At 47.1% G+C, this 27,321-nt stretch overlaps 7 protein-coding genes across 7 annotated transcripts; 5 read left to right on the forward strand and 2 right to left on the reverse strand.

Annotated features, from left to right (window-relative positions):
• Positions 1 to 185: 185 nt before the first annotated feature.
• Positions 186 to 4,269, reverse strand: F9C07_5787 (putative DEAD/DEAH box RNA helicase; the record flags this gene model as incomplete). The annotated part of the gene is made up of 4 exons (XM_071511395.1): positions 186 to 686; positions 744 to 923; positions 978 to 3,957; positions 4,034 to 4,269. 4 exons carry the CDS (start codon positions 4,267 to 4,269, stop codon positions 186 to 188), a joined length of 3,897 nt encoding a protein of 1,298 aa, XP_071367003.1.
• Positions 4,270 to 5,741: 1,472 nt separating this feature from the next.
• F9C07_1864869 (WD40-repeat-containing domain protein) lies at positions 5,742 to 9,003 on the forward strand. Its single transcript, XM_071508455.1, has 6 exons — positions 5,742 to 5,882; positions 5,939 to 6,089; positions 6,168 to 6,236; positions 6,299 to 6,778; positions 6,834 to 8,513; positions 8,561 to 9,003. Exons 2-6 carry the CDS (start codon positions 6,067 to 6,069, stop codon positions 8,643 to 8,645), a joined length of 2,337 nt encoding a protein of 778 aa, XP_071367004.1. The 5' UTR covers positions 5,742 to 5,882; positions 5,939 to 6,066; the 3' UTR covers positions 8,646 to 9,003.
• Positions 9,004 to 10,916: 1,913 nt separating this feature from the next.
• Positions 10,917 to 13,717, forward strand: F9C07_5789 (putative mitochondrial Hsp70 chaperone). The gene is made up of 4 exons (XM_041294719.2): positions 10,917 to 11,095; positions 11,175 to 11,298; positions 11,358 to 11,423; positions 11,499 to 13,717. The coding sequence occupies exons 1-4, from the start codon at positions 11,069 to 11,071 to the stop codon at positions 13,283 to 13,285; spliced, it is 2,004 nt and encodes a 667-aa protein (XP_041150339.1). The 5' UTR covers positions 10,917 to 11,068; the 3' UTR covers positions 13,286 to 13,717.
• Positions 13,718 to 17,857: 4,140 nt separating this feature from the next.
• On the forward strand, positions 17,858 to 19,523 carry F9C07_5790 (uncharacterized protein; the record flags this gene model as incomplete). Its single annotated transcript, XM_041294720.2, has 3 exons — positions 17,858 to 18,015; positions 18,079 to 18,471; positions 18,549 to 19,523. Exons 1-3 carry the CDS (start codon positions 18,013 to 18,015, stop codon positions 19,521 to 19,523), a joined length of 1,371 nt encoding a protein of 456 aa, XP_041150340.2. The 5' UTR covers positions 17,858 to 18,012.
• Positions 19,524 to 19,614: 91 nt separating this feature from the next.
• Positions 19,615 to 20,079, forward strand: F9C07_1865491 (uncharacterized protein). The gene has a single exon (XM_071508456.1). It carries the CDS (start codon positions 19,705 to 19,707, stop codon positions 19,936 to 19,938), a length of 234 nt encoding a protein of 77 aa, XP_071367005.1. The 5' UTR covers positions 19,615 to 19,704; the 3' UTR covers positions 19,939 to 20,079.
• Positions 20,064 to 21,872, reverse strand: F9C07_1865539 (uncharacterized protein). Its single transcript, XM_041294729.2, has 4 exons — positions 21,764 to 21,872; positions 21,473 to 21,705; positions 21,164 to 21,325; positions 20,064 to 20,920 (listed from the first exon to the last, which is right to left on the reverse strand). The coding sequence occupies exons 2-4, from the start codon at positions 21,531 to 21,533 to the stop codon at positions 20,190 to 20,192; spliced, it is 954 nt and encodes a 317-aa protein (XP_041150341.1). The 5' UTR covers positions 21,534 to 21,705; positions 21,764 to 21,872; the 3' UTR covers positions 20,064 to 20,189.
• Positions 21,873 to 22,745: 873 nt separating this feature from the next.
• Positions 22,746 to 25,838, forward strand: F9C07_2280953 (uncharacterized protein). The gene is made up of 6 exons (XM_041294721.2): positions 22,746 to 22,980; positions 23,116 to 23,625; positions 23,691 to 23,716; positions 23,771 to 24,166; positions 24,220 to 25,364; positions 25,415 to 25,838. The coding sequence occupies exons 2-6, from the start codon at positions 23,186 to 23,188 to the stop codon at positions 25,502 to 25,504; spliced, it is 2,097 nt and encodes a 698-aa protein (XP_041150342.1). The 5' UTR covers positions 22,746 to 22,980; positions 23,116 to 23,185; the 3' UTR covers positions 25,505 to 25,838.
• Positions 25,839 to 27,321: the final 1,483 nt, after the last annotated feature.

The following is a 27,321-nucleotide window of genomic DNA, read 5'->3' on the forward strand; positions in this document are numbered from 1 at the left end:
AATATTCTATGCAAGATCCTTGCTAACATGCCTCTATGTATGTATGAAGAAATGAAAAAAAGAGCCTTTGAACCTGAATATCAAACAGGTAAACAAACAAACAACATAAAATAAAATAAAATAAAATAGAAATAAAGATCAACACCCCACGTGGTCATGAACCTTAGTCGAACTTCGTGGTCTAACTACATATACAACGACGCCGCAAAAATCACATCCCTCTTGATCAGTTCTTGTGCCTGTTGCATCTTAGTATATAATGACGGGTCTCCAACCAGCTTCGCTGCATTCTTCACTTCTCGGCATGTTTCGTCCAGACGAGTTATAGTCCGTACAATCGTACCTTCCATCACATCGGTGAGGTCAGTGATGCGGTTGAAAGACATCCCTTTAGCCCATTCGTAGACGACCTCCGCCAGACCAAATCGTGGTTGACTGGCAAAGTCATTGCTATCTTCACTAGACTGAATGACCTGATATTGAATTTGGAAGTCGTTCACCTTCTCCGAAATCTTAACAATCGCTTCCTTGCCCTTCTCCAAGCGCGGTGTCAATGTAGGAACATTCTCAGTCTTTTCCTGGAAGACAAAGGCGGATAGAAGTGCAACAATCTCCTCAGGCTCGTATTCAGCTAAGACGTTCTCGAGGACCAATTCCGTTAAGACAAGCTCATCAGCTGAGTGAATCTAATCAAGCTGTTAGTGAAAAGACCACGACCTCTTCCATCGAGTTAATGAACCTACCTCACATGCTACCTTGCCTTTCAGCTGTACGCGAGATTGTTCATCTACGAACCCTAGTTCTTTCAGTACCTGGATACGTTGTTCGTAATCTGGCAAAAGTTGAAGATTTTGATCGGACATTAATTGCTTCAACTGCGAAATGTTCTCTTTGACTTGCCATTCGTCGTGTTGCATCTCGAACTGTTTAATGTAAGCATGTTTTACTTACTTTTCAGACACAGTATGTTCACTTACATGTTTCAAGAAGTCCGGGCATTGCAAGCATTTGCAGGACTCGGCAATTGTTGCCTGGGCTTGTCGTTTTTCCAGTATGTCCCTCACCTGCAATTCTTTGATTCGAGTCCAGTCTATCTCGTCCCAAGCGGTGCTCGTCCACGATCCACAGTATTTATGCAGCTCTTTATCGGCAAATTTGATGGCCTCTTTCTTGATATTGAGATACCACGTGGGACCAGTTAGCTTCACCATGGTATTGGTGAGACACTCCAGATCAGAGAGTGGTATCTTGCAAACTTTCAAGGTCATATCAGCTCCACGGGTTGGTAGAGTCTGGAATAGATGTCGGAATTTAGGAAGGAAGGGGAGGATATCGCTTGGATGACGTCTGCCACCTAATTTGCCGATTTCGAGAATCTGTACGGTGGGCGTAGGCCCTCCTCCAACCCCTTCTCGGACGATAATACCAGCAGTCCGATATCCATCCTTTCTGTAAACGACCAGCCGCTTGGGCATAAATAGACGCTTACCGACGGGAGAGGCGAGCAACCCAACATGCAGCTCACTTGTTAGTTTTCCGTACTCCATGGCTGCATTATGACAAGCCACGAGATCAATGTCACAGATATCGCAAGGCTCACGCTTAATCTTCGCCAAACTAGCTTCTGATAGTTGAACTTGTTTCTCATGCTCTGGAAGCAAAGCCTGCGTGGCATTTTCACTAAAACTGCGCTTGATCATCTCTTCAATCCTCAGAGCCTCAACACGCAAGAGATTCAGAATCATATTGTAAGTAAGCCTAAATTGGGATCGAAGTTTGGTTGGTTCACCAAGGATCATCCGCTTCAAAGCACCGGCAGGAGGCGCTTCATCTTTACCAGTGCTAGTAATGATGACATAGCCGACAGTGTCAAGGCCTCTTCGCCCAGCACGGCCGGCCATCTGGGTATATTCACCTGGTAGCAGGTCCCTGAAGCCTTTACCATCATGTTTACGGAACCCCGAGAAAACCACCGTACGAGTTGGTAGATTGAGCCCCATAGCGAACGTTTCTGTTGCGAAAAGAACCTTGACCAATGATTTGGCGAATAGGATTTCAACAATCTCTTTCATAATGGGCAGAAGACCTCCATGATGAACAGCAATTCCTCTGCTTAGCAAGTCGCGAAGGCGAAGTATCTGCGGGAGCGTCCTATCTTCGGGCTTTAAGCGTGTAAGTGACTTCTCGATAAACATGTGGGTAAGACTTTTCTCCGACGCATTACAGAAGTCCTGGTTTGAGAGTGAATCCGCATTCTCCTCACATCTCTTCTTGGAGAACACGAAAATACAACCAGGGAGCAAATTCTCCTTGCGAAGATGTTGGACAAGTTGTACCCAGACAGTCTTATCTTGTGCAGCTGTTGTCCGTCCTCCACCTCTTCCTGTACGAGCAATATTCCCGGTACCCCTAGTGGCTGGCTGCCCTCTACCACGCTGAGCACCACCCCCGCGTTGAGCACCTCCACGCTGCGAATTGCCGCGAGGGCCACCTCTGCCTGGAGCTTGACCGCGCCCTCTTCCCTGCTGGCCGCCTCTCTGAGCTTGGGATTGAGCCTGAGCCTCGGCAGCTTTTTGGGCTTTGATCTTATCTCGGCCAGAGATAATGTTATCTGCTTCTTTCCAACCGCCTTCCAGGAATCGCTTATTTGAGTCGACGATTTTGAATTTATCTTTACCCGCCCACAAATAGTGCTCGAGCGGGACAGGTCGTTTCGCAGTCGAAATAACATAGATATCCTTCTTCTTGGTGCGACCCACCCAAGAGGCAAATTCATAAGTATTAGGGACCGTAGCAGATAGAAGAATCAGAGTGACATGTTCAGGAAGCATGATGATCACTTCTTCCCAAACGACGCCTCTTTCGAGATCATTAACATAATGTACCTCATCAAAGATCACGAACTCGACATCTCTAATAAGATCTGCTCCACGATAAAGCATACTTCGGAGAATTTCAGTGGTCATGATCAGGCAGCTTGCTTCTGGATTGATCTGGACGTCACCCGTAAGGATACCAACATCGTCGAATGTAGTCCTAAAATCCCTGAATTTCTGATTACTGAGAGCCTTGATGGGTGATGTGTAGATAGCCTTAGTCATATGCTTGGCAGCCAAAGCAATAGCATATTCAGCAACAACTGTCTTTCCCGCTGACGTATGAGCCGCGACAAAAACGGAATCACCGCTCTCCAAATGGTAAACAGCCTCTTTCTGGAAGGTGTCCAGTTCAAAGGGCCACTCTCTAGCCATATCCGGCACAAGCTCGCTGAAATTTGGAATGTCTTTGTTAACATCCACAACGTGCGCCCATTCCCTGCCACCTTTCTTCTGGACACCTGATAACAAAGGAGCACGGGGTTCCAGTGCTGGGAACTCAACGGGCAGTAATGAATCTATATCCTCCTCATCTCCGCTCAGCTCGTCATCGTCAATCTTCACTCCTCCAACATCTGAAGCCGTGTCGTCCTTTTCAACTGGGAGATCCGCTTCCTCCTGCTGGAGGACATGTTCAACTTCTTGATCATTCTCAGCAGCTTCTTTTGACTTTGCTACTTCGAATTTCAGGCCACGGCTGAACCCAGGAGCGACTTCTAGAAGGCCACCCTCAGCGCCGAAGTTAATGATCCGGTCAAGGCCAGATGGCTTGCCTCCCGGTCTCGAGCTATCTGCTGTCTGGGCTTCAGATTCCATTTCAGCGATAGCCTCAACACCATCAAGTCCACCTGGCGCGAAGGGAAAGAATCCAGCGGCGCCTCTGACGAAATCTGCGCGACCAGCTGGTCGACGAAGCAGAGATGTTGAGTTCTTTGCATTTGCACTGGTGGCGGGAACCGTAACTTCATGGTAGCCAGTAACACGCCCTTCTAGACCCTCACGGTCAAAACGAACAATAGTTCGTGTTTGAGTCGGTGCGACCTCAAAAAGGTCCTTGTAGTCTGTCGACACGTCCCATCGTCTATAAAATTGTCAGCGAACGGAAGGGCTAGAGTGGGGCATTGAACAAAAATCATATGGCAAGTGGTCTCCCATACCTTTGTAGACGATTCAGCCATTCAGGGCTAAACTGAGATGATGGAGTGAGGAAGTCAGCCTCCAGCTCTTTAATAAGATCTTCAGCATTTTGGCGGGCTCTTGGCCGAGGACCCCGGTTCTGATATTGACCACTTTCTTCTTCCGCAAGTCGATCATCAAAAGCTGACCCGCTGAGACCCTGTGCATTCAGGTTTAGCTCAGCTAGAGTGGCAGCGAGAGCTTCTGCCTGCGCCATCGGGGGACGGTAGAAGTGACTGTCCTAGAAATGTTTATTGGAGAGCAGGTAGACACCCTATTGATTCCAACAATCGTCTAAATATTACGTTAGTCACAAAATCGTCGTACCTAATTTTATCGCGAAACAAAGTACATTCACCCGTGCCTGCGATATTCACCAAGAATGTCCCAGACGCAGTTAGTTGGCTGAATATAGCCAACATTCACAGGTTGCGGTGGGAAGAAAGAAAGGTACTTCATTCGTTGGCGGTGTTTAGCGGCGGAACACACAAACGCTGACGTCGGGTGGGGACATAAATGGATTTTAGGCCAAATCCATGTCTACCTTCGGACTATATATCAATCTGGCAGATATATTTAGTACACAATGGCTACGAAACCCCTGCTACCCTATTTAGTAGTATTTGCTGGCAATTTCTTGCTGTTCAATTTTGAATCATTTTTACTTTTCCCCCGCCAGAGTGGGGCACTGTAGGTCGGCCGACTCAGTACGTGGTTTCAATGCCCTCTATGCAATTCCATATTCAAGAATTTCTTCGAAATTGTTCAACAACTTGACTACCCGGCAGCGTCGTATCCTGATACTTTAAGGGGAGGTATTCCTTTTAGCTAAAGGCCAGCCCTGACATGTATAGTAATACAGCACGTTATCCGCCAAAAGGGCTACCTAATAAACAGTAGCTGAAATAATAGCATTTGTTATACCCGTCCCTAACCCTGCTGCACATACTTGCGGATGTTGAAAAGCTAGAAAGTACACGAAATCAGCTCCATTTGGCATAATTAAATATGACAATACTGTCGAAGATAATTAAGTCCACATCGGCAAGCTTATTAAGCATGCATGAGTTCTCAAGATCATCTTAACAACTTGGTAGAGCATGATCAAGCAACTATGCAGCGTGCATGGGAAGAGCAAGGCCGATAGCAGCAGAATTAAATAGACGAAACAATAACAAATCTCCTGAGAGTACTCTGGGCCAACCAGCACATGTTTCAGCATAAATGTAGGATGTATTTCAAAGCCTTGTACGGGCGTAGGATCATGATATCTCAACCTGAGGCAGCAATACCTAGTTACTACTCCGTAGTACTAGTAGATTTAGGTAGTTGGTCATGTGCAGTCAGTGTTATTCCGTACTTTGCAGTTCAAGAAAGGTTCTATATGTTTAGTACCAGTATTCTTGTGTCATCCTTTTAATTAACTTACTAAGATAGAAAGTAGATAAGAATACAACAAATAGAAAAAACAAAAAAAGCCTCGAGGACCGCATGCGTTGAAATCAAAATCGAGCTAAACAATCCGAAGATACAAAAAGTTCCTGGAGGGGAATGCTTGGAGTCCGAGTCCGGACTCGATCCCAATTGCTGCTCTCGACCGCATTCCCCGGATCGACCGCCAAAAGTCCTGTGTCAAGTCTTACGTCATCCGCCCATGACTCCCGCCGAAAGTCATGATCGCACTGGAGGACAAGGTTGTCAAGTAAGAGCGGTGATCTCTTACTTTACTTGGGCTGAGAGCTCAAGCTTAACTACATCGAGCTATCGCTTCCTACCCAACGTTTTGAAACATTCTCACAGGAATAACTCGCCAAACCATTCTCCGATTGCGTTCGTATCACTCCTCTCCTTCCACGTTGACGACTCACCGGCCTTATCCCTTTCAGCTCTACTGCGTCCACCTTCCTTGTGGTTCGTCTCTCTATTGCGCCCTCCGCCATTCTCGCAACGCCGCTATCTAATGGGAACCGATCTTTCCAACGATGTCACCTTAGTCTAGCCTCGATCTCTAACCATGACTACGGATTCTGCGCTTTCGTTGGTCTTGCCCCATCCAACGAGTAATGATGTATACCTACGTTCCGCATCAACTAACGCGCTACCCTGCTATTCTAGGTACCAATCGACCGAGTCTCTAATCCTTCCGAAAAAGCGACGCTTCTTTCCCTTTAAAATCCCAATTTTGTCAGTGTCCTAGACTTAGCGCAACATGGTCGCGCGCTTAGCTTGAACTAACAATCATCTAGCCATCCACAACTTCACAACTATATCAGCACCGCCGACCCCGATAGGATTTATGTTGTCGTCGACAGAGTCATATATTCAATTCACATATCATCACAAAAACGAGAAACTCTAGCTGTTATCCCGTTCGGACCGAGATGTCTTGCTGCGGGTTACGGTTGGATCGCCGTTGGAGGTGAGCACAACGGTGAATGTGCTTTTATCAAGATCTCCGACCGCCAAGTGCGTGTACGAGAGGACCCATCAACTTCTCAACCTTCAGATATTGACAGTGCCTTGCCGATTGATCTTGGTGCGCCTACAAGAACCTCCCAATCTTGGCTTTCTGGCGACGAACCGGATTCAGCACAGGATGCCGACCAAATGCAATTACCGGATGTCCAGCTGCATAAATTTGGTGGCGATATCGTTAACTCCGTGACCATCCACCGGCTACCTGGAGATGGAAAAGGCTTAGCGGATGAAGACATTGTCATTCTCAGGTATTGCGGTCACTTCCTACCGTCAAACCACTGTCGTGCTGATGAACCCTGCCAGTAATAATGACAAGTCGGTCACCGTTTATTCTCTGACCCGCTCGAAGGTTCTCAAGGTCCTCAATCACCCGGCATGCATGAATTATGCGGTCGTCTCTCCAGACTCTACCATTCTGGCTGCGGTTGGTGATGAAACCCGCGCGTATTTCTATGATGTTACCCGAGATTTCAATACAACCGTCCTGACAGAAAGTGGCGAAAAACTTACGGGCTGGAACTGGGACCCTCTCCGCTCCATTGAAATGGACATCGGCACTCGGATCGACGATGGTTGCTGCTTTACTATTGCATTCTCTCAATTTAGTCGACTGTGCGCCATTGGATCTCAATCCGGGGTTATTACTGTTTTTGATGTCAAAACGCTTCGGGACATTACCCACGAACCAAATGAGAAGAGCTCAATAATATGTCAGTTTAATTCTTCGAGACTTTGTTGCAATGGCGGTGCTGTGCGCTGTATGGCTTTTGCACCCGAGCCTTGGGACCTTTTGGTGTGGCTTGAAGACAAGGGCCGAGCCGGAATTGCAGATGTTCGCCAGGGTTTTCTGCGCAGGCAGATCATTCATCTGGACAAAGATGATCCCGAGATAGAGGAAGTTCGTACTGACCCTATCTTGGACGATTCGGTGGGCTTGGAACTTGAAATTGATGGTCGGTTTAGCCCAGGATCCGGCGCAGATGCAGGACAGCGGACCACCTTGGGATCCATTGACACTCCACCAAATGAGTTGGGTGGGGAGGCGTCCGAAAATCCGCCGTTGCGTGATGCTCTGTTACATGATCTCACTGACAGGGAGAGGTTGATCGTAGAGTTTCTGAACACGGCTCGCTGGACCTCAAGGCTGGAAGAGGGCTTAACAGACAGGCGAACCAGAGCTAATGCTCATCCACATCCTGCACCGCGCTTGCGATTCCAAGGTTCCACAGATGTGTCCAATCGCACTTCTCGTCCCACTTCACCCCTTCGCCATGGAGATTCGCTTCAGGACACGTCGCGAGATGGCACCTCAGCGCAGCCGGGCACCAGCGACCGCAGACACAACGCTAGACGTCAGGCTTCTGTTATCCTATCCCAGGACAACCCCGAAGCACGCAATAGAACCCCGGAGGCGGGCAGCTCAAACATAGAAACACAGCCAAGCATTACACTCAGTTGGACTGCTTCGCCCTCCGAGATACAGTCGATCGTATCCGACACTCGTCAGCGTGCTGCCGACTCGTCGAGTGATCATAGTTCCAGTGGTAACGAAACGGGCGTAGGAAGTCGGAATTATGGGACTTTAGGTCGCCCATCCGCCACTTTTGACTATTCCGCGACCCCTGTAGACTCAATACCACGGCCATGGGACCATCAGCGATCCCGTTCCGGGCACAGGCATACAGAGAGACAGGACAACCCAGCTGGTACCCGACACGAACCTTTACGTATATCAAACACGGAACTAAGAACCAACGTGGCAACAGAACGCCTTCGACGACAAAGACAGGTTGTCAACGAAACACATAATCGAAACCACCCGCGGTATCGACAGCAGATATTAGGCATCGACAACACCCGCTCGCCTCGCTGGATTAGAAGTATCTTAAACGAGCTTCCAGACCGCAGTTTGGGAGTTGGGCAAAGATATCAGGAGCCAGGGACTGCTGCTGGAATTGGGTGGGGTGCAGACGGCAGAACATTGTAGGTTTCTCAGCGTACATCAACGATGACAATGCTAATTTGCATAGGTACGTCGCGACTGTCGATGGTATATTCGAATACCAGCTTAACATTGCGGACCGGAAAACATTCCCCGTTGTTCATTACCGCTAGATCATCATTCTGTTTCAAGGTTTTGTTTCACAGATGAGCTATGACTTTTCACTTTTATATTTGGCGCTGCTTAATGTTGAAATACTATTGCCAGGTAACCTTTCTGGGAAAGGATTCTGGTTCTTTCGCGTACCTCACCATGGTGACAATGGCAGAGGAATACGATTGGCGGTGTTGGTGTTGCAACTTGTTGTCATTTCTTTCGTTTTTGTGGTTGGGCTTGATGTGCGATCTCCCGCATCATCATATCTTGGAGATACCATCTATTTTCACATTCGCTTCTCCCTTTCCTTCCTCGCCAAGTTTGCTTCGTTTTCTGACTCGGTCAAGGATTCATACTACTCGTCATCTTCAGGGGCGTTCATTTGTGCATAGTTGATTCAATTGTCTCATTGCATTGGCTTCGGGCGTTTGGGAGGGAGGTGAGTCGCAGTATATGCAAGGATAGCTATAGTCTTACGTCAAAAGTTTACGTGTATCTGCTCGATCCTTGTTATGTAAAAAGTGGTCAAAATGATTGAAAACGTCATGATCTCTGAGTCTCTAGCAGACAGGAGACCTTTTGATCTGAAGGTATACGAGAAAAACAACAATTGGAAATGTTACATATACATTGTTCGCGTCCAAAGCTAAGCACAATAGCAATGCAACTGTTCCATCAATACCTGGTCGCCGAAGTGCCCATAGGAACAAATCACGCACAACCTTCGGGTTAATGTTTCTTACCTGGGGTGAACCTCAACCACAGGCCCTGATGCAAGCCAAGGTTAGTCATGCGACGATGCTAATTCTAGATCAGACGCTCGTGGCCACTGTCTTAGACATAGCACGTAGGGCTCTACCGACCATCTTGAAGGTTATGCTCTTGGTCCGGAAGCGACCCTGATATCATTGAGGTAAGAAACATTCTTGCAGTTAGAAGTATAGTATTGTAGACTTGGTCTCTCGTAAGTTTAGGTATGCGATGACGTTGTGATAGAAACAAGAGAAAAGAAAAACGCAGCGCTACTCGTCAGAGCTGCCCTTTTGTTACTTCTTGCGTTTATATAGTGTATGCTAAAGGGAACTAGGGGGCTTGTTCAAAACTTGCATGGGTGTATCTATTTTACTTCCTGGTTGTCCTGACTTTGAATAAAAGCTTTGTACTTCTCGATTATATATACACCTAGGTTTAGTTCCGGTATATGCTCGATAGCATCTCGACACCTACAGGAGACAACCCAATTGTATTAAATTGAAGTGAACCCGAACCTTCATGGACGAAGCTTACTACCTAGATGATAGGCACCGTGTATTCGGCAAGTTCCTAATAACATAAAGTGTTGGGCCCGGGGGTTGTTGAGATACTTCTAGAAACAGCTAGCGTTTACGATGAATCAGAAGGACGGGTAGATAAGATATAGAAGCATAAAATTTTTTTTTAATTTCTCTCAAAAAGAATCAAGAAAAAAAAAAAGTAAAAGAAAAAAGCCTAGCATTGCGACGTTACGCTTAAAGGAGAATGGTGAAAAACAAAACATAGAAGATAGATTGAAGGGCAAGGAAACAAAAAGGAGATAAAAAGAAAATTTCCTCGGCTTTGCTTCTCTGGTATGTGCATACTGGGTGGCCAATGTACGGAGTACAGTATTAATATGCCGCCACAATACGGAGTACATGATAGCTCCATTCGAAAAATTGAGATAACGACAAGCACACGTTCTAGACTAGGTAGTTGAGAAGGTGATTTAATCAGATGAAACGAATTGATTGATTCTCTATCCTATGTGTCCTACGCGTAGGTGCGTACTCCCTGCAACACCCATTCCGTACATTGACAGCCAAAAAGAAGAAAAATAAAGCTTCACTATATTAGCAATCGATCCTATAGCTGTATAGACCTTCTTGTACAGTTCACAAATCAAGACTAAGCCATGAATGATCCCTTAAACGGTCTAGGATATGGGATCAAAAGATCCATATTGACTCGGACAAAAGCCTCCACACCTCAGCTATCCATTACGGAGTCTTCCTACTAACTCCGTAGTGTCACTACTGGACGGGAGGAATGGGACTCTCTCCGGCGGGAAACGCAGCTCCAGCGGGTGGCGAAGCCGATTGGCTCGGTTACCCAGGCGGTCAAAAGGCAGCCCGGTTACTTATTGGGTGGCAAGCTACGCTGCTGTGATTCTACCAACTTCGACGACGGGCCGAAGCTCTCCGTGACAATTTTTACTACTGCCGGTCTCCCTTCTTTTTATGTTTCCTTCTCCCCCGGAAAAGACTTGAAAACCATCATCTCCTTTTAATCACTCCTCACCCTCTCAACCTACCCTTTTTTCTCTCATCTACATCTCATCTCTCCCGTCGATTGAGTCGATTGGAGTTTCCTATATTTTCTTTTTAATTTTGTATTATTTATCTTTCTTTAATTCCCAATCACAATGTTGCCTTCGCGTCTCACCCGCGCGGTATGTGTTTCCTCCCAACAAACAGACCCTCGCATAACGAATTCGATGATCGAAACTGACTTGGCTTTGCATGCAACAGCTCCCGCGCACTGCTTTCACCCGCGCCGCCGGTCTCAGAGTCCCCAGCACATCCTTCCGGAGATGGAACTCGACGGAGGGTGGTGAAGAGAAAGTGAAGGGCCAGGTCATCGGTATTGACTTGGGTATGTTTAGTCCAAACAAAACCAATTCATCAAAACAAGCTCCTAATGAAGATTTATAGGTACCACCAACTCTGCTGTCGCTGTCATGGAGGGAAAGACCCCCAGAATCATTGAGAACGCTGAAGGTACGTGAAAATTTTTTCGTCGTCGGGAGCTCGGCATTTGATTGGTGAGCGCTGCGGCTAACCTGCAATCAAAAGGTGCCCGCACAACTCCTTCCGTTGTCGGTTTCGCTCAGGATGGCGAGCGTCTCGTTGGTATTGCTGCCAAGCGTCAGGCTGTTGTTAACCCCGAGAACACTCTTTTCGCCACCAAGCGTCTCATCGGTCGCAAGTTCACCGATGCTGAGGTTCAGCGTGACATCAAGGAGGTTCCCTACAAGATCGTTCAGCACGACAACGGCGATGCTTGGGTTGAGGCTCGTGGCCAGAAGTACTCCCCCTCTCAGATTGGTGGTTTCATCCTCAACAAGATGAAGGAGACTGCCGAGAACTACCTCAGCAAGCCCGTTAAGAACGCCGTCGTCACCGTTCCCGCCTACTTCAACGACTCCCAGCGTCAGGCTACCAAGGATGCCGGTCAGATTGCTGGTCTTAACGTCCTCCGTGTCGTCAACGAGCCTACTGCCGCTGCCCTTGCCTATGGTTTGGAGAAGGAGGCTGACCGTGTCGTTGCTGTCTACGATCTTGGTGGTGGTACCTTCGATATCTCCGTTCTGGAGATCCAGAAGGGTGTCTTCGAGGTCAAGTCTACCAACGGTGACACTCACCTTGGTGGTGAGGACTTCGATATCAACCTTGTTCGCCACATTGTCCAGGAGTTCAAGAAGGAGTCTGGCCTCGATCTCTCCGGCGACCGCATGGCTATCCAGCGTATCCGTGAGGCCGCTGAGAAGGCTAAGATCGAACTTTCTTCTTCTCTTCAGACCGAGATCAACCTTCCCTTCATCACTGCTGATGCCAGCGGTGCTAAGCACATCAACCTCAAGATGACTCGCTCCAACCTCGAGTCTCTTGTTGACCCCCTCATCAGCCGCACTGTTGAGCCCGTCCGCAAGGCCCTGAAGGATGCCAACCTCCAGGCCAGCGAGATCCAGGACGTCATCCTGGTTGGTGGTATGACCCGTATGCCCAAGGTCACTGAGTCCGTTAAGTCCATCTTCGGCCGTGAGCCCGCCAAGTCTGTCAACCCTGATGAGGCTGTTGCCATTGGTGCCGCTATCCAGGGTGCTGTCCTTGCTGGTGAGGTCACCGACGTTCTGCTCCTCGATGTCACTCCCCTCTCTCTCGGTATCGAGACCCTCGGTGGTGTCTTCACTCGTCTGATCAACCGCAACACCACTATCCCCACCAAGAAGTCCCAGACCTTCTCCACCGCCGCCGACTACCAGACTGCTGTCGAGATCAAGGTCTTCCAGGGTGAGCGTGAGCTCGTCAAGGACAACAAGCTGCTCGGAAACTTCCAGCTTGTTGGTATCCCCCCTGCCCACCGTGGTGTTCCTCAGATTGAGGTCACCTTCGACATCGATGCCGACAGCATCGTCCACGTCCACGCCAAGGACAAGTCCACTAACAAGGACCAGTCCATCACCATCGCCTCCGGCTCTGGTCTCTCTGATAATGAGATCCAGTCCATGGTTGAGGATGCTGAGAAGTACGGTGCTCAGGACAAGGAGCGCAAGGCTGCCATTGAGGCTGCCAACCGTGCCGACAGTGTCTTGAACGACACTGAGAAGGCCCTCAAGGAGTTCGAGGACCGCCTTGACAAGGCCGAGGCTGAGCAGATCCGTGAGAAGATTGCTGCTCTCCGTGAGTTCGTTGTCAAGAACCAGTCCGGCGAGGGTACCGCCACTGCTGAGGAGCTTAAGCAGAAGACCGATGAGCTCCAGAACGCCAGCTTGACCCTCTTCGACAAGATGCACAAGGCCAACGCCGAGCAGCAGCAGTCTCAGTCTGGCGAGGCCAACCAGGGCGAGAACAAGGCCTAAATGTACCACCACTGATTGACCCTGTTCCTGAAAAGGCTCATTGTTGATTGATTCCCTGTACCTCTCCTATATCCTCCTTGTCTCATCTAGAGATCCATCTCTTCAACCTTGTTTTAACACGCATATGATATGTATACATACCAATAGTTTTGATTTCTATGCCCTCTGCTCGGTGTATGGGTGTTTGTTGTTTTCTACTCGTTTGTATTGGAACCGGTTGCCTTCATACCTTCTGGGGTCGGATGAGCATACTTGAAACGTTTCTCTTTCTGTTTGTTGGGAGGCAATCCTTGACGGATTCAGGGATTGTCTACACTTGTAACTTTAATGACATTTAACGGCTGGGGACCACGAAAAAGGGGTTTATCCGGAGCATGTGTTAATAGATTAGGAAATTCTCCTCTCGATTCAACAAACTTTTTTTACCATTCCACAGATTCTGAGTAGGCAGCGTTCTACTATGAAACCAGATGTGTCGGAGCTGGATAGCTTCCTTGTGTTCAAAACACCTAAGAGTCGTAGCCCACAATCTCCCTGCCCCATTTGCATTCTGGAAACGTTCAGAATTCCCCAAGTGGGCCGAGGGAGCGCGCGGTCAGCAGAGTAAGTAGTGTATCTTTGATCATGACCAGTGTCGCCGCTCTTTCCTCATTCCTTTTTCTTTCTTTGTTAGGACAGTGCAGAATATCTGCATTCGGGGTGGTATTTCTCTGATTCTATTTTCTTAAACAAGGATTTGTACACACCATGCTAGCCACCTGTCCCTACATACATGTACGTAGGGACACAGTACAGAAAAACAATGTACATAGTACATCCAATCCACCACCATACAGATTCGACAACGAGTCCTCCGTAACATCTGCACAAAATTCCCAAAAGGAAAAGAAAGAAGAATAATAACAAAACAACCCTAGCCTAACCCAAGCGGTACACTGAAGCAGATTAGACCCAACACACATTTATTTCGTGTTGTCCTTTGCCAGCTGTTCCACTAGTTTGCTGATGATCGCAGGGCGATTTTAATTAAAATCAACTGGGTAACGAATCAGAATCGGATTTTCAATCCCGAAGGCAAGACACCATTCTGATGCTAAAGTCCGCCATTCCATTGTTATGTTAGTTAGAATGGTTTTGGTTTAGTTTTGTTTAGTTGGTTAGTTGGTGGGTTTTGGGGATTATTAATTGTTTTTCGATTTGTTAGTTATGAGTTATTGGACTTGGCGATGAGAGTTAGTTACTTAAGTTGAGTAATTAATATGTTGACTATTATGAAGTTGAGGTTGATGGGAGCCGAGGATGAAACGAAGATTGCAGTGAAGCTCTCACCGATAGAATGGGAAAAAGGGTAGAAACCAGAAAGAAGAAAAAAAAAAAAAAAGGAAAAAGAAAAACAAAGGTACCCCATTGTTGGCGGGTATGTTCCAATAGTAGTGGAATTCCTTGCATGGGGAGACGGTATATATCGATTATCTGCCTTGGAATTCAACACTTTATTAATCCACAATATGTAATCCGTTTGAATGTTACCACTTTACAAGGCTTGTTTTGGTTTTTATTTACCAATTTTTACCCAAATCCTCAGGCAGGGAGAAAAAGAAGAGAGAGGAGAGGAAGAGAGGGGGGGGGAAGCCACACACCCCCCGGTTTGGTAGAAAAAATAAAATAAAATAAAAACCGAAGGAAAGAATTTTTCTTATTGGAATGTTAACAGGGGGGTGTGTGTGGGCTTGACACAACTGTAGTTTGTGTGTGTATGTGTATGTGTGGATTGTGATACACATGGTGGAGCAAGATATGCAGGATTGACAATACTTTTTGGACTTATCAAACCACTTGTTTATACTCTGGATAAACTATGCTAATATAGTTCAATGGTTGATTAAGCTGGCCAGAACCGCCTGTGGTGTTTGGACAAGTTGCTCCCCAAATATGGGGTAGGCTGATGATAATCCCAGCGGCGCTATTATAACGGGGGCATGTTATAGGTTAGTTAGTGTTAGGTAGTTATCAAGAGTTGGGACGGGGCCAATCGATCACTTTCGTTCCCTATAATAATGCATATTATGACTGTTGGTGGTGGAGGAGGGGGAGGAGGAGGAGGAAGAGGAGAAGACGACGACGACGACTACGATGCTGCTGATGATGTATGTTCTCTAGCTGTACCCTCTGATCCGGCATTACGCAGGGCTCCACTGAGAGACTTGCAGCAGCAGTTGCAGTAGAGAAACAAATCAACGTTGTACACAACTGCAGTTAGGAGCTCACGTCAAGGATTGGAAGACTTGTCATAGATAGAGGGAACGGATAGGTGGGTTTCTACTCTGTACTCTTTTTCTGTTCATTTTCGATCTGGAGGGGAAACTAAGGGGAGGAGATAGTACTGTCTAGAGAGTAAAAAGGACCTCACCACAAACAACTGAATAAGATGAAGGGGACTTGTTCCTGAACCAGACTCTTACAATGATCACATTCAATCAAATTAAAAATAACTGTCATTTCCCGAATCCAAGGATTGCAATGATGAATCTCTGGGTCGTGACCCATGGACAAGAGGAAGACTCACTTTCTCTGGCTCACCCTGGCTCGCCCTGATTTGCTGATCACTTTTCTCATGCTCCATACGGAGTCTGAATCTCCAGTTGGACTTTTCTGGGTTTTCCCCACTTAGTTCAGACTCATTACCAGATGGGCTTTTCATCCCTTAAGGAACAGGTAACTTGTTTTTCTCCCTTTCCCGTGACCTTTTCTTTTTCTGTTCCTCCTTTTCTCCCAGGCAGGGAGATGGTCAGTTGCCACATTTCCGCCCTTTTTTGTTCAAACCCACAGGAGGTTTCATCTGTATTAGTAGATATTTTGTGTGGCAGGACAATCCGGGAGTTACGACTACTAGTACTACTTACTTACTCCGATACTATTACTAGTAGGGGAACAATACTAATGGAAATCCACTGGTGATCACGCATTGCACAATCCACTAATTTTCCATGATCTTCCACATCCCTCCTCATTTAACCATGTTACATATTGGTAGTAGATCATGGCGCCCTGATTGGCCTGTCCCAGCTAAAAATAAAATAAATTTGTTAGAAAAAATTGTTGCCCGTCTTCTCCCTCTGTTTTGTGGAAAAGGAAGAACGCCTCGAAGTTTGGTTTTACGAATTCGTCAGTGGGCATTGTCCCGTTTCCAGGAGATCAATGGAATTTTGATATGTGGATTTGGGCACCGTTATTGTTTCTGTCTTAGATCGAATCGAAACTGAATTGTGTGTGGCTAATGTGGTGGGTTTAGGCCTTTTTTATTTTTTTTATTTTTTTATTCTTAAAACTTTTTTCTTGCTTTGGGTCGGTGTCGCGCGTCCTGTACCCTATGTTTCTGTACATAGTACATCTCAGATCCTAGACTGGGGGTGATAAATTAAAAAAACTATACATCAATGGGTTGATTGTGTTTGTCACTAGTGTGACAGTAGTGGGTTTTTATTAGGAGGGGGTCCAACTGAACACAACACATTGGATGATTGGGGGGGCAAAATCACTTGGTAATACCCAGGTATTTAATTCAATGTAATCATAATCAGAAAGGGAGGATCTCAGGGTAAAAAAAAAAAAAAGAAAGAAAGGAAGAAGAAGAAGAAAAAAAAAATAATTTAAACAAAATGTTATTATGAGCAGAAGTAAGAATCCTTCACAAAATACCTGGGAGCTATTTGTCGATATCCTGCTGAAGAACTGGAGAATATAATTATTGTAATGAATCTGCATTTCTTGTGCAACCCCCCCAATGTAAGGCTGTTGATGTTAATTGAACAATTATTACTACATCTGATACTTGGAGCTCAACTCGATCCATGGACTTGTTTGTTTGGAACTGACCGCAAAAGTCAAAATGGGGTTTAAAACTACTAGTATACTAAGTTAGTTTAGTGAACTAGAGCTGTCCCAATTGAAGGCGCCATTATTATTATTTTCTTCTTTTCTTTCCCTCGCTCTCTTCTTTTTTTTGTTAGCCTCTTACCTTTTTTTTTTTTTTTACTTTTTTTTTTTTTTACTCAACCATTTTTCATAAATCAAAAAAAGTTTAGAAGAAAAGAGAGACGAAAAAGAAAACCAGATAAACTTTTACCATCATCAATTAGCATTACCGCCTATTTATCATCGGCGGTCTTGACTTCCAATCCGTTGAATCCCTTGCTTAACCGTTACCACTTCTTCAACTTTGACTGGGTGACAAGACCATCTCTGAAAGGGTCCACGGGAAATTTCCTGGTCGCTGTACTTTTCTTGAGGGGGAAAAACGGGCAGACTGCAGCGCGCTAGCGGTTTGTTTTTCTTCTTCCTGCTCTTGGAGAAGTACTTTCTTTACTTTGTTCGACCTTCTATTGCTGCAAGTGTAAGTCTTGATTCTTATTCGAGTACTTGGGGGTTTCCTTGTCGAATCCCTACCGATCGCCCATACTCTGACACTCGCATTGGCTTTCTTCTCTTGCCCTCTTATCTATCATTCTTAGCCCTCTTATATTCAACCCTTCCGCACCCTACATTCTGTCACTGCTGGACCGTTTTTTTCTTCTTCCTCTCTGGCTTTTGACTCCTTCTGTTCCTTTCTCCCCTGCTTTAGATAATCTGTCTCATTTTACTTTACTTTTTATTTATAATTTCTTTTTGCATCGTTCACTGTTCATTCACCTCTGACCTCGCCCGCTTCCACCACCAACTCTACTTACATGGTGCATACTCCCGTACAAAAAAAAGTAAAAAAATTATTTCGCTAACCCTGGTTGCTTCTTCAGTTGTCCATCATGACAGTTGCTGCACCGCCTGTGGCACCCGTTCACGAAAATGGTATCAACGGCAGCGGCCCCGGACACCACCATGTCAACATGAGCTTGCCACGTTTCCACCCAATCGCAATGAACCCGAGCCAACCAGTGCATCCCGAGCAAATGATGCCGAATCATTCTCATTTCCGTCCTTTTCCTCCACCTCATCCTATGCAAGAAGCGGGCCCACCGGGCCCGGCTCCTCATCCTCCTTCTCATATAGATCAGATTGATGCTCGCTTGAGGCAATTGGAACATGAAGAAGCCGCTCGTATGGCCGCTCGTAGCCATCTTCTTGCTATTCGAAAGCGGGAAGACGAAGAATTCCGTAGGATGACTGAGAGTGCCGAAGCCGAAGAAGAGGTATGCTATAATACATTATGATTAACTCGATCACCCGCTAGATTTAAGTCTGACATGGGGAATTGCCCGCACAATAGGAACTTCGTAGGCAACGGAAACGACTGAAGCGCGAATCTATGGGATTGGGGTATAATGCAAGCATGGACTCTCCGCCACTGCGGCCGACACCGCCACGTCGTTTGTCAGAGACCAATGCAGCTACCACCCTTGCGTTCTTCAAGCAGCAAAGTCCTCCAGAGCCTCGTACCATCCCTCCACCGCCTGTGCAAGCACCGCCGTCTCATCCTCCCCCTCAACATATGCCTCATGACCCTACTGCCGGTACAATTCGACGAAAGCAAAAATACACCATTAAGAATGTCGAGGCCTGGGGTGAACGCCACGGACGACCTGCAGCACACGACCCTTCTGGACGCGCGTTGTGGAAGCGACCATCCGATGGTAGTTTAGTGTATCTGACCTGCCCAGTTTCCGGCTGTGGAAAGGCCGACTTTGTGACGCTCCATGGTTTTATGTGCCATTTGACAAAGAAGCATAAAGATCGCAGTCTGGGTAGTCAATCAAGGGCGTTGGAAGTTTGCGGGATCGTCTATGACCCTAATGCACCCCTTCCGCCAGTGTCGACTGTACAGCGTGCGTCGACCGAAGAAAGTCGCGGTGACTCGGCCCCTACAGACCCTGAAGGTTACCCACAAGAGATGGACTACTCTTCCGCATCGGATGATGAGGAGAGCCGGAAGAATCCCGTGAAGACAGAGGCGGCAGATCGGACATTACCTGTACCGACAGTCCCTTTCCCGCACCCTGAGGAGCCCTCGAAAGCACGGAAGCTCAATAATTCTACAAAGCAGTCGATATCCTCCATAATTGATCGTGACCCGGAAGATGAGCCCCGGGAGCGTTTAGTTTCTATCCCCCCTCGCCCAGTCGAGGCCCTATCGCGAGCCTCACCGGAGCAAAAGCCCTCTATTCCAAATGAAGCCGAGGTGTCTCGGCCTGATGAACGAAATCAGGAACCCAATGAGTCAAAGGAGACCACCGAGTCAAAATAATACAATCGATCCTATTTTTCTTATAATACGGTCTGTTGCGCTATTAAAATACGCAGAACTTGCATTTGCATCCTACGAGCACGCTTTAGCTTTTGACACCTTTGCAGCTGCGTGAATACCCTTCTATGCATACCTGGGTGGCTTTGTCTACTTCTTATTTCAATTCTCTTCGAGTAATGTAATGTCTTTCCCATCATTGCTGGTCATTCTGTTCTGGGGCGCTGGTCGACTTGCGTCTGTTCGTTTCCTGTCAATTTTGCTTCAACATAGTGGATACCTACGATATAAACCGATCTATAACTATGACCTGTGTGACTTTGTGAGTCACCAAGAAAATCCTGTTGTGTGCATCTGCTCTGCCGGGTCTCCATTGAGATCTTGCATGCCGTTTATGCATCTCTTTTATGTTACTTAATGGATACTGCGAAGCCCATTAGTGGCTCATTGCATAATTGCAACAGACCCTTGATAGTGGCCAAACAAATAAATCAATATATCATGTTCATGCCTTATACACACCTTCCGTCTGCTCAGGATGACCCATGACTACAGATGTCCTGAACCCTCGATGAGAGCTACTGACTCACAGTACTGAGTTTCACTATAGGACCGGCACTCTCTCCCTCTACCATATCTCACCTCTTCGGACTTCCTCCTTACCAAATCTCACAAATCCCCATCCTTCAACACCAACACATGCACCAAATACCCGGACCCAGACGCCAACTTCCCCCCCAAGACCTCATCACTAACCCTCCAAACCCGAAACACCCTCATCGTCTCCCTCAACCACGCCTCAAACACCTCCGGCGACCGCTGCTGCTGCGCAATCACACAAACCGTCGGCCTCATCTCCCCCTCCCCCAACTCCTTCTCGGCACCATAAACAGCCCTCAACCGACATACATCCGCACAAGTCCGCACAAACGGCGCAATCAACGCCTCATTATAGATACAATCACAGGAAATCAGCACATCAAACCCCCGATCCTCACGTCCCGTATTCCCGTCATTGTTAGCAATACTATCCTTCAACAAGGCCGGATCATCCGTTTCCCAGTCCAGGGTGGTGAAAGTGATGTTTGGAGTTGGCTTTTGTGCTGTTTTGTTGTTGTTGGGGCCATGTTTGCTGGGTTTCCTGTGACTACCTGCCTTGGATCTGGGATGTTGGCTTGGGGCGTTGGTCTCGAGATTGGAGCGCAGGAGTCGATGGACGTATTCTTGGTCGGTGGCTATGTAGTGCGTGATTTTGGGGGAGAGGGCCAGGGCTATTAGGCCGGAGATTCCGCAGCCCAGTTCGAGGACTGTGGAGGTTGGGGTGAGGATTGTGGTGGTCCAGAAGGGGTTGGATTGTGTTGTTATCCATTCTGCGAAGAGGGGGGTGATTTTCCAGAGGACTGGGGTTTTTTTGTCTGTTGTTAGCTTATTGTGTAGGGTAGTGGTGGTGGGGGGGGGGGGGGGGGGGGGGGTAGATTGGGGTAGGTTGTCTGATAGAGAATGTCGATAGCGATATGGATAGATGTATGTATGCAGGTAGATAAGGTAAGGTAAGATGTCCAGGGTCGGAATGGATATAGTGGATTCAATAAATCCATGTGAATGTGTTCGATAGCCAAGAAATAGGAAACGAGATGTTTTACCTGCACCAGTTGTGCCGCCCGCGCGCGACGACGACAACAGCGTCGGAGATTGGTTAATGGTATAGTCTTGTCCGTGGATGGTTACATCGACAGATGTTGCTCGTGAATCGACGAAGCCCAGATTGGCCGAGGGAATATCTTGCGCGAAGAGAAGGAAGCATTCTAACAAGGATGTGAAATTAACTAGTGCGCGCCGGCTATTTCGTGTTTTTTCTTAGGTTCTTGGTTGATATGAGAGTATAGTTAGGTAGTCTACACGGGGGCTACGGATGGAATAGAACGTGTGGTGGGAATGTTGTGGAAACATACCCTCTTCGGCATCTTCGACCTCTTCGCCGATGGATGTTAGGAAGGTGGTGAGTTCTTCCATTGGGTTAGGTAGTAATAGCTGTGTCGGTGCTCTGAGTAAGGTTAGGAGGATCTTGGGAGTTCAATTAGATCGGAGGCTCGAGCTTCTAGGGTTAGGATAGTCCTGGTTAGATTGGACCGGGGGGAAGCTGCTTCCGCGTCTATCGGGAAGGTAAATTGTCTCGTACTAGTAACTACAGTAGCCTCATTAGCAAAGTCTGGACTACTTTTTTTCTTGTCTTGTGATGATACCCAGGATTTTCCCTGTAGCGCCATGTATGGCGCCGATCGGTATAGAAGCGACAGCTGAGAAGAGGGGAGGAAGGAATGTACCTAATTAGGGTTGAGTCGGGATAGCAGCCGATTGATCTACCGTACTTTTCCATGGACGAGACTTAACGGAGTCGAGAGGCATTATTGTCGTTGATTGTTTGCTGTCAACGACAGCCGAGGAACTTCTGGAGCTGACGTTCATTGGTACCCCTGCTGATTGGTTGATGCTGGACCCACTGGCTGGATATGAGCAGGAAAAGTGGTGCGTAATGAATGTACTTGGTGCAGGGACTTATGAACTCGTTAAATTTGGTTATGCGTGGCAGTGTTACTGCTCTACGAAGGCAAATTCTACAATGGTAGTTTTTCTCTAGTAATAAGGTAGTGAAGTATACTTTGGAGTCAGGACGGAGATCTTCGAGTGTTGGGCATTTTTCCCAACAAAATACGGATCAAAGCTTCCCCCGAAGCTCCGGCTGTATACTTTGCGAAGGAGCATTGACGGGTTACTTGACTCTGAATCGGCTTCAAAGATACAAACGGACGGGTTCGGTACGAGAATTGTTTGTTCTACACGGCAGAGGGTCTCGGACATTATCAGAAGCCTGGGGGGGTTCTTTTGTCTGAACCGCGGTAAGGGGCGAAGAGGAGAGAAGAGAAGTTCCGAGCAACCTTGTCAATTAAAGATTTAGCCGTAGTTTTAGTCGATTTTAATCACTATGGATACCGTTTTTGAGGTCTGTGTGGCATCAGGGGTGGTTGTGTCTCATGTTCCCGGGCAGGTTTGCAATCATATGGGATGTACCAGAAGAAAAGATAAAGGGAAGAACAATGGAATAAAGAAGCATAGATTTCCCCCCCTGGTACCTACAATACAATAACCAAGTTGCAGAAGAAGGGCAGGAACGTAGTTCCGTTCACGTCATTGGAGTGCTCAGACCGCCTTGGACCAATGCCCAGCCGCAAAAGTCTCGCTCTGACTTCATCCGTTCAAGCTTCATCTTGAGGTGCCTCCCCTTCTCCTCTTCTTTCTTCCCTCTCGTATTCCTTCCCCCGCATTTCTTTATCTCCCTCTCTCATCTGATCTCCTCTCCGACTCGAGACCACACGCTCCATTCCACTCTCTGCTCTCGACATTTCGAGAGTGAAGAGTTGCTGGTTCCCGTACAACTCGTATCCACCACTTAATATTCTCCGTAAGTTGTTGTTTTGAGTTCTGCCACCCTGGAGCGATCCGTGGGTTCCTGTTATTCGCACGTTTTTTGTCCGCTCGACTGTGAACACTTCAAGATCTCCTTCCTCGGTAATCGGCCGACTAATTCCTTCAAAAGCCAGTTCCCTTGCCGTCCAGCTTTTCTCTTTCTGTATTCATACCCCCGTATTTCGTAATTCGCCGCCAAGATGTCACTACAAAACGCTCATCTTCAACCGCGTATTTCCAAGAAGGCCCCCTTTTCAGTGGAGGTTCCTGGCGTTGAGGCGAAACCTGGAGAGACTGTCCCCCGTCGGCTGCCGGCGGCAAAGGATGGACTCATCCTGAAACCTGTGGAGGATGTCGCAACTACCTACGATGTCTTCCGCCGTTCTGCGCGCGTGTTTGGTAACGCAAAGGCTGTCGCAAGTCGCCGCTTAATCAAGACTCACGAGGAGAACAAGAAGGTCAAGAAGGTCATCGATGGCGTCGAGAAGGAGGTCGACAAGAAGTGGACATACTTCGAGATGAGCGGTTATAGCTACAAGAGCTTCGTCGAGTACGAGCAAATGGCTCTCCAACTTGGTGCGGGTCTGAAGAAGCTTGGGCTCGAGACGGGAGACAAAATCCATCTTTACGGTGCAACAAGGTGAGTGTGCAGTTTGGCTCGGTGGAATGGAATTCTTCGGTGAATTGGCTAACACTGGTCCTTAGTGAAAACTGGCTGGCCATGTCACACGGTTCGTTACAGTTATCTTGCGCGCGACGGTGTTCCGCATACTAATTTTGAGCAGGAGCTGCATCCCAGTCGTTGACGATCGTTACCGCCTATGACACCCTGGGAGAGGAGGGGTTGAAGCACTCCCTCGTCCAAACATCAAGTGTTGCCATGTTCTGCGATCCCAGTCTCATTCCCTCAGTGGCCAATGTGCTTAAGGACGTCAAGTCGATCAAGCACATCATCTGGAACTCGCACTTTGCACCCAAGCAGGCGGACCTGGAAAGACTGAAGACTGAGTACGAGGACATCAATGTCATCAGCTTCGAGGATCTCCGGACGTTGGGTGAACAGAATCCGGTGGAACCTGTCCCACCGTCTCCTGAAGATCTCTGCTGCATCATGTACACCTCCGGATCTACCGGCCCACCAAAGGGTGTTCCCCTTACCCACGCAAACGTCATCGCTGCAAGTAAGCTCATTCAGCTGTTCGCACCCCGATATGCCAAAACTAATGTTGAGTAGCCGCCGGTATCAATACAATTGTCGGACCATACATTGGGCCCTCCGATGCTCTCTTGACTTACCTCCCCCAGTCGCATATCCTTGAGTTCATGTTCGAGAACCTCTGTCTAATCTGGGGTGGTACCATGGGTTATGGAAACCCACGGACGTTGTCGGACGCTTCGATGCGTAACTGCAAGGGCGACATTCGTGAATTCAAGCCTACGATTCTTGTCGGTGTGCCCGCTGTGTGGGAATCAGTGAAGAAGGGTGTGCTTAACAACTTGAACAAGAACAACCTCATTGTGAGAGGCATGTTCTGGGGTGCTATGGCCGCCAAGAACTTTTTGATGACGACCGGGTTCCCTGGCCACAGTGTGGGCTCTTCATTACTGGATGCTGTTGTTTTCAAGAAGTTGAAGGACGCGACTGGTGGCCGGTTGCGCATTATGATGAACGGTGGTGGTCCCATCTCGAAGGATACCCAGAAGTTCCTGTCTATGGCCATTGCCCCAATGATCAGCGGGTATGGTCTCACCGAAACCTCGGCTATGGGTGCTCTGAATGACCCGATGGCCTGGAACCCCGACGCCCTGGGTGAAATCCCTGCTTCCATTGAAGTGAAACTCGTTGACTTCGCTGATGCCGGGTACTTCACGAAGAGTAATCCCCCACAAGGAGAGATCTTCATCCGTGGAGGCAGTGTGAGCAAAGGCTACTGGGACAATGAGGAGGAGACCAAGGCTGCCTATACCGAGGACGGGTGGTTCATGACCGGTGATATCGGCGAATTTGATAAGAACGGCCACCTGAAGATCATTGACCGCAAGAAGAACCTCGTCAAGACGCAGAACGGTGAATACATCGCTCTCGAGAAGCTCGAATCTGTCTATCGCTCCTCTCCCCTTGTGGGCAACATTTGCGTCTATGCCGCTCAAGATCAGGACAAGCCTATTGCCATCATTGTCCCGGTTGAGGCCGCGCTGAAGAAGCTCGCGCACGAGAATGGCATTGAGGGCGACACTCTGGAGACTCTGGTTCATAACGAGAAGCTGAAGGGGATTGTTCTCAAGCAGCTCCAGACCGCTGGTCGTGCGGGCGGTCTCAAGGGCATTGAGATTATCAACGGTGTAGTATTGTCTGACGAAGAATGGTCCCCTCAAAATGTAAGTCGCTGCGGTCCATTGATTGCAGTAGCATCGCTAACTTGCTTTAGGGATACATGACCGCCGCTCAGAAGCTCCAGCGCAAGAAGATTGTCGGCCACTTCCAAAAAGAAATCGACCAAGCTTACGGCAAAAAATAAATGACGGAGTCACTGACGTTACACTGAAGCCGAGTAAATCATAATCATATATATCTCTTAGTTTATTCCGATGCCTGGTTTGTTTTGCTATGTACCGCATTGCCAGTTCGGGTTGTGAATGTTTCCTTTTCCTTTATTTGAGCTGTCTATTTCCTTAGTGTTTCTTTTTTTGTTTAAATATCCCATAGGACGGCGATTGAAAATGTGTCTATGTTATCTTCCCATCAGTAAAGAGCATAATGAATTGGAGATGAATAAATGCATGCTTGTCTTGGCCAACTACAATGATGCCCACGCATATTCACTTTCACCAGTAGGAATTGACAGCAGCAGTATGAAGTTTCATTTAATGGTATGTGACAAGCTCTTCTACTAACTGCAATTGTACTGTAGTTAATGTACATGTAGGGCAAGGTACTGCAAACCATTTCCTAACCCTACGTGAAGCTAGAAACACCATTAACCATATACGCTATTATGCAAATTAGGCCTTATTGTTCCAGAAATAATTTGTCCACACCCCGAACCTCCGACTATTCTCTGCGGCACACCTTCAAAATCTATATAATGAGTCTAGGTTATTCCGGCTATATTCAGCAGAAGTGATTCCTACCTTATAACAATACTAGTTTGTTTGACACTACTCGAAGATCCTACCTTGTCTTAATAGCAGTAGACTTGTTATTCTAAACTTCTGAGGCGGAGTAGGAACAGGTAACATCCAACTATCTATATTTCCCAAGTCTAGACCATCATTGCTCTCCGTATTCTGAGAAAATATCAGTAAAGTTACTCGGTGTTGGAGTAGGCCGCTGCCTCAAAGAAGCCTTAAACATATCAGCATTATGAACTAGGACCCTAAATAGTACAAAGAAGTAAATTATACGTTGGATGCTCAGAGCTGGACTTTCAATATCAAATTAAGCTGTTTACTTTCCGCACAAGGCTGGCCAAGATGATAATCTAGCATTATTATATCTAGATATTCTATAACCTACTAATCTACCTCCTATCTCAACGATAACTTATTCACAATATCTAAAGAACATACTCTACTATACAACACATTCACAAAACAATAGAGAATCCACAGAATGTCCTCTTGAATGGCATCGACTTCATGAAAGATCCACATATACCTAAAGCAGGGAATATTCGACCAAAATGAATTCATCAGATGCGGAATATTACTTATTGTGAACACTTTCAGAGAAATCTAGGCAACGCTGAACCCTGATTAAGTCAGAGATAGTGCGTAAAAGAAAACAGGATCTGATTATACCTCAGTGCTTTGAAGAGATAGCTCCGGTGTTTTAAGGTTTGATGGCCCATTCTATAAGCCAAAAACTACATATATCGGCCCAAGTGATTCTCTGAGACCGCAGAAGGACTGAGAGTCCAAGCCTTTTGCAATCCTGAACCCACCTAGAGTGGTATAGGCAGAACCAATGTGGTAGAGGGTAGTATGCATGTGTAAGCGTTAATGAGAAAGGCTGATAACCAATGCCGCCTAAGGTCTTGCACTTTGCTGGCTGTGTTAGTTAATACATTCAGGCTATAGTGAGTATTATAGACAATTGAAATGCCGTAGGGAACCTAACGTGTCTTTTTGGAAGTGAAGAGAGAAAGTGACTACATGATTGTATTTGTGAATCAATAATATACAAATACTTTCAAAGGCGAGAAGATACCACTAGGACTTTTTTCCTTCTGTCATATCTCGAGTAGGCTCAGAGGTTGGCCACTTGTCAGCCTAAGACAAAACAGTTGTTCGTATTCTTGACGAGATCCCTTTAGCAGTGCCACGCGTGGCCTGG

This window comes from Aspergillus flavus, chromosome 7 (assembly GCF_009017415.1).
Source record: "Aspergillus flavus chromosome 7, complete sequence".
NCBI classification, from domain to species: domain Eukaryota; kingdom Fungi; phylum Ascomycota; class Eurotiomycetes; order Eurotiales; family Aspergillaceae; genus Aspergillus; species Aspergillus flavus.

Coding starts and splice junctions, on each gene's coding strand:
- F9C07_1864869 (XM_071508455.1), top strand. CDS start 6,067: ATGACTACGGATTCTGCGCTTTC. Junction 6,090..6,167: donor ACTACGGATTCTGCGCTTTC/GTTGGTCTTGCC, acceptor CTGCTATTCTAG/GTACCAATCGACCGAGTCTC. Junction 6,779..6,833: donor GAAGACATTGTCATTCTCAG/GTATTGCGGTCA, acceptor GAACCCTGCCAG/TAATAATGACAAGTCGGTCA.
- F9C07_5789 (XM_041294719.2), top strand. CDS start 11,069: ATGTTGCCTTCGCGTCTCACCCGCGCG. Junction 11,096..11,174: donor CTTCGCGTCTCACCCGCGCG/GTATGTGTTTCC, acceptor TGCATGCAACAG/CTCCCGCGCACTGCTTTCAC. Junction 11,299..11,357: donor GGTCATCGGTATTGACTTGG/GTATGTTTAGTC, acceptor GAAGATTTATAG/GTACCACCAACTCTGCTGTC.
- F9C07_1865491 (XM_071508456.1), top strand. CDS start 19,705: ATGTCTTTCCCATCATTGCTGGTCATTCTGTTCTGGGGCGCTGGTCGA.
- F9C07_1865539 (XM_041294729.2), bottom strand. CDS start 21,533: ATGGAAGAACTCACCACCTTCCTAACATCCATCGGCGAAGAGGTCGAA. Junction 21,326..21,472: donor GGTCGAAGATGCCGAAGAGG/GTATGTTTCCAC, acceptor CATCCTTGTTAG/AATGCTTCCTTCTCTTCGCG. Junction 20,921..21,163: donor GGGCGGCACAACTGGTGCAG/GTAAAACATCTC, acceptor AAAAAACCCCAG/TCCTCTGGAAAATCACCCCC.
- F9C07_2280953 (XM_041294721.2), top strand. CDS start 23,186: ATGTCACTACAAAACGCTCATCTTCAACCGCGTATTTCCAAGAAGGCC. Junction 24,167..24,219: donor CGCAAACGTCATCGCTGCAA/GTAAGCTCATTC, acceptor AATGTTGAGTAG/CCGCCGGTATCAATACAATT. Junction 25,365..25,414: donor AAGAATGGTCCCCTCAAAAT/GTAAGTCGCTGC, acceptor AACTTGCTTTAG/GGATACATGACCGCCGCTCA.